Source organism: Cynoglossus semilaevis, chromosome 6, assembly GCF_000523025.1.
Source record: "Cynoglossus semilaevis isolate Cse_v1.0 chromosome 6, Cse_v1.0, whole genome shotgun sequence".
In the NCBI taxonomy this organism is placed as follows: Eukaryota; Metazoa; Chordata; class Actinopteri; order Pleuronectiformes; family Cynoglossidae; genus Cynoglossus; species Cynoglossus semilaevis.
This window is the reverse complement of record NC_024312.1, coordinates 18,696,772-18,701,796: the sequence shown is the minus strand read 5'-3', so window position 1 is coordinate 18,701,796 and position 5,025 is coordinate 18,696,772. Positions and strand designations below refer to the sequence as shown.

The 5,025-nt window shown below is 41.6% G+C and overlaps 1 protein-coding gene across 8 annotated transcripts in view; it reads right to left on the bottom strand.

Moving 5' to 3' along the window:
• Positions 1–618: 618 nt before the first annotated feature.
• LOC103380541 (netrin-4-like) overlaps positions 619–5,025 on the bottom strand; it is a 13,380-nt gene continuing 8,973 nt past the window's right edge. For all 8 annotated transcript variants that reach the window (XM_017032975.2, XM_017032976.2, XM_025056537.1 and 5 more), the window contains 7 exons: positions 4,808–4,934; positions 4,327–4,515; positions 3,109–3,316; positions 2,699–2,811; positions 2,289–2,357; positions 1,796–1,969; positions 619–1,513 (listed from right to left, as the gene is read on the bottom strand). In XM_017032975.2, coding sequence (XP_016888464.1) covers positions 1,311–1,513; positions 1,796–1,969; positions 2,289–2,357; positions 2,699–2,811; positions 3,109–3,316; positions 4,327–4,515; positions 4,808–4,934 — 1,083 coding nt within the window. In that variant the 3' untranslated portion in view covers positions 619–1,310. The remainder of the gene's footprint in view (positions 1,514–1,795; positions 1,970–2,288; positions 2,358–2,698; positions 2,812–3,108; positions 3,317–4,326; positions 4,516–4,807; positions 4,935–5,025) is intronic.

Here is a 5,025-nt window from a genome sequence, read left to right as displayed (position 1 = left end):
TTTTACAGATAATAAAGGATAAGTGTGGATTTAAAAAGAAAACATCGTTTATAAATCTTATTAAATTGCTAACAATAACTTATTTAAGAATCTAGTTTGTTAAACAACCAACCATGTGTCCATTTAATCGTTAAATTGTATTGTTCTCTAATTCGGCCATGAGAGGGCAGTACTGTGGCATGGTAGAGACGTGTGTCACTGTTAAGATGTAAAGAGCTATTCATAACCTCCTGCTTCAGTGTAACGTAACCGCCAATACACAAGTAAAAACCCCTAGAGGCTTTTAGGAAGAACTCAACAACACTGAGTTTATATATCAAAAATATACACAGGACTCACGGAAACTGTTTAACAAATGTCACACTGGCAGCAGACCCCACTAGGACACAATAAATCACTGCTTTGTCCCATGGAAGAAAACTATTCTTCTTATTTTTGGTAAAGTCTTTAGGACAAGGACAGTAATGTTGACGTGACGACTGAGGAAATCTGAACGTTTCCTCTCGTTGTTTTTAATTCTCCTCGGAGATCAGGTCTATTCTTAACTGAGCCCGGCTTAAAAAAAAAAAATAGCCTTTGGACTCTGGACTGGATACACTGTGATGTCAACGAGCAGCCTGGCTTTTAATACATATTTATTTTAAGGCAGCAAGAGCCAGAGGCCAAGTAGAGAAACATATGCTAGGGTAGTGCGTGTGTGTGTGTGTGTGTGTGTCAGGTTAGGTGTTATCGCCACGAATCTATCAACTTCACACACAAGTAGGTCGTTGAAGGACAGCAACAGATTCTTACAGTCTGGTGTGAAGCCAGCCGACAACCAGAACCTATTTTCGCTAAATGAGCATTAAGGCCGAACTCCTCCAAGGTGCTTGTGTTGTTGTGGGTCAAACGGAGTGTGCGTCTAGGTCTCTCTGTCGGCCCACAGACAATGAGCCTCAGTGTCTGAGGAACAGGTAGAGTAGCTGTTGATGTCCCTTCATCCCAGCGTGTCACTAGCGTGTTGTCCCAAAAGGCACTGGTTATGTAATGGAGCATATTGGACACATACATGGTCCCGCACATAACACATAGTTTGATGTTGACTCATGATTTGTCACCAGGGTGTGAGAGCAGACGGGGATGATTCGAATTCCAAAGCAAACAGCTCAGCATCAGAGCGAGAAGGATGTGGCTTCGTCAGATCACAGACCCTCGCATCATTTAACGACCGTTTCGTGTTTTTTGTTTCACTTTTGTGTCCACAAAAATGTTAAATACCCCCCCCAACCCCCCCGGGTCATTGTTCGTTGATTTCGTTATTTGTTTAGCCGTCATCTGTTTGTCAGAGCTTTGATTCTGTTCATTTCTCCGGGGAAGACCTTGACGAAGCTCTGCCGCTGACCGCAGTTTTTCCTCAGGATGTGGAGGATTTTGCGTCCCAGGCTCGACCTCCAAGATTTAACCAGACTCTTCGTGTTGACCATCAGTCGACCTGTCCTCCAGTCTTCATGACCAGCAACTACATACTCCGATCCTGGAGAAGAAGAAGAAGAAGAAGAAAAGAGCATCAGCATATGCAAATGATACGACACAGGGCGAGGATGGTTCATCAAATAAATGTTCAAATAAATGATTTATATTTCAATCGGACACACGACTTATTTTTTTCACAGTGTGTTTTTAAAAAAAAGCTAACGGCTAACAACAGCCAGTTACAGCAATAACCGGTTTATGTCTTATGTCATCTTCCCATCCATATTCGTTAATTGGCTTTCCACAATGTTAACAATGCAGTTCCTGAGTGGCTTCGGCTGACCTGGGTTCAGGATGGGACATGTGCAACCCTGCGTCGTCCAGGACTCTGGGTAGAGTGTGACACTTCCTCTCCGAATCTTCATGGAAGGGCTCTGGTACAAGACCTTCTTCACCTTGACTTCCACCTCTGCGTGGGAACCTTTATCATGAGCTGACATCACCTTCGCCACCAGTACTGCAAAGAAAACGTGTAAAAAAAAAAATCACAACATGTACTATAACAGGTTTGTTCGGCTCGGTTTTTACAAATATACATTATAAAATGACAATTTTTCATACCTCTTCAAATTTTAAGCTCCCTAAATAATACTAAATAAATAAATACTTATGTAAAAGTTTGAACCAACATTAAAACCTGTAACTGCTGGATTATTCGGGTGGACATGATGTGACAACAGATCTGGTGTGCGTGTGAGTTGATTATTAACTCTGACGACTGAAATGACTACGGTAAAACCTGAATGAATGACTTCACTGTGTCCGACGTGACTTACCGTAGTCATAAGCTGCAGCACAGATGACTTTAGGTCTGTCCAGACTCATTTCCACACACTCACATTTCACTGGTAAAATAAATTAAAAAAGTGACATAAGTTATTGGTAAAAATCAATATTTGACAATGTTGTATTGTCAAATATTAATATAAATATATATAAATATATATATAAATATATATAATATAAATATAAAGAGGTGAGCGTGGAAAATCTGTAACCAGACTTTTGGCTCTGGAGTAAATTTTAAATCATCCCAAGTTATTACTCTGTGTTTATTGCAAAAACATTTTCACAAAATACCTCAAAAGAGTCTCTGCAGCCACAAAAGTTACTGCAAATGATATTATTTTTTATTAAGTACAAAACCTTTCTTTGGACAAAGAGTGTAACGTGACGTGAGACTCACCAGAATGATGCAGTGCAGAGAAAAGCTCCTCGGGCTTAAACTGTGTCCTCTCACTGTCATTGCTGCTGTGTCCCACGTGGTTAGAACCGGCATAGAAGGCGTCCACCTCTGAGCTGTGGTAAAAATGAGGGAGATCAGATCAGGACATTCAAATCACTGTCAAACCATCCATAAAACAACTTTTTTTTTAGTTCTCTTTATTTATAGATTTAAAAGTGTCAACATCAGTGTGAATGGGCGTGATTGACATCTAGACGACGTGATTGCGAGAACGTCCGTGTGACACCAACACAGATGTTTACTCTTCAACACAGTTGATGTTCCCGACACTTGCTAAGACTCGGGGTTTAGCGGCACCGTGCTGTGATACTGCTGAGACATTCTAACTGAGACAAAGTCCTGGCTCTCACCCAGAAATACAGTCACCAGTGAAGGGGTCACAGTCTCCTGTACAGTCACAAGGACGGCAGCCGTATTCATGCAGCCCCCAGTATCCCATCATGCAGCTGTCACAGGCAGGGCCTCCGACGCCTGGCTTACAAGTGCAATCCCCATTGGTGGGGTTACAGTGGGAGCCGTCACCTGAGAGGGCGGAGCCTACAGGATGACAGGAGCAAGCTGCAGAGGACAGGAGGATTTCTGTTAGCATCTTTTGGTAGCTTTTAGGCTAGGAAAACTGCACATATATAAAAAACTACACAGAGACAAAAAATGTTTTTATTTAAATGTCTTAGAACCTAAACCTAGAACTAGGTATTGGACTGATAATCTCTTTAAAATTATATCAACATTTCAGGTTCAAGAATGTAACTATTATTATCTTATAGTAATTTTAGGAACATTTATTTTTTAAATGATAAATATATTGATGATTAAACTAATAGCCACCATGTAACAGCTATTATGTAGCCATCCAGCCACCATGCTTTATAATCCAATTTCCTCTAAATAGGATCCTAATTAAAAAAAAACAGACCCAATATTTTATTGATGGACTAAAACTCATCAAAATAAAATTGCTAAATTCATGTATAAATGCTAATGCATAAATATATAAAAATAGAGTTTTTATTTTATTTTAATGATGTCAAGAAATAGTTCTGCCACAGACGCCCCTTCTAAACATGAAGTACACTTTACGGACAATTAGTATGTATGGACGGGGGCGAAAAGCAAACACCAAATATCGTGTGTAAACAGTTCCCTCCCTTTACAGTACATCATTTTCTCATACGTCCCAGGGCAGCTGCAGCTGCAGCAAACAACACATCAGTCTCTGTCTACGCTCTTGAGACTCTTTCTGTGCCTCAGTTGTATCCAAATATGGATTGTTTGTTCCCTAAAATGCATTTCCAGCGAGGGGTAAAGGGCAAGAATGTGAAAAATGTGCCGTCATGGACCATGGGAAATTCCTCCATTGTTTGCAATAACAGCCGCATTCCAGTACAGTAAGGTCTGCGTCATTAGTTCAAAGGAGCCGATTCATCTCCTCAGAGTGAAGACGGCGCTTTAGGAAGGTGCAGGAAATATAATCATCTTATTATCCCCCTTTATTTATTAATTATGAAGCACGGTGTACTTGGTTAGCGGGACATGAAGGAGCAGACTGACAGAAGGTTAGGACCTACGTTTGCAGGAGTCGGGAGCTGTGGCAGGACGACTCTGGTCTCTGAAGTAACCTTTCTTGCAGTTTTGGCAGTGACGACCCTCTGTGTTGTGGAGGCAGTCGTCACACACACCACCGCTCCGCCGGCTGCTTGCCAGCCACAGTTCACGACTGAAGTGGCAGCTGTTGGCGTGACCGTTGCATTTGCACTCTGTTGTTGGGAAACAACAAACACAAACAAATATTAAAAGGTTTTTTTCGGTCACAACTGAGAAAAGAACTTTTTTTTTCCACCCCCTACTCTATAAAAAGAATATTTTTAATATTTTTAAGAGTCATAAATGCCAAGGTCAAACTTTCATCTTAACTAATATTCAGCAAAGTTTACATTTCAGTAACAGATATAATCACACAGATGACCTTTGACACCAAACTTATTTCTGATGCGAGTCCACATGCTGTGTGCCCTCCGCTGTAATTGACTCTGGTGTCCCGTCACTCACTCTGACACTCGTGCGGCGTCCCGGTGAGACCGTTGGCCGCCTGCCAGGGTCTGTCGTTGTAGAGAGGCGCACAGCGCTCACAGTGGTCACCAGCTGTGTTGTGTCTGCACACACACTTTCCATGGACCTGTGAGGGTCACAGAGAAGCAGAACAATCACCACAGAGGAGTCCAAAAGCACTTCTCTAATGTCTCTTTCTGTCGTTTCGTCACATCTCA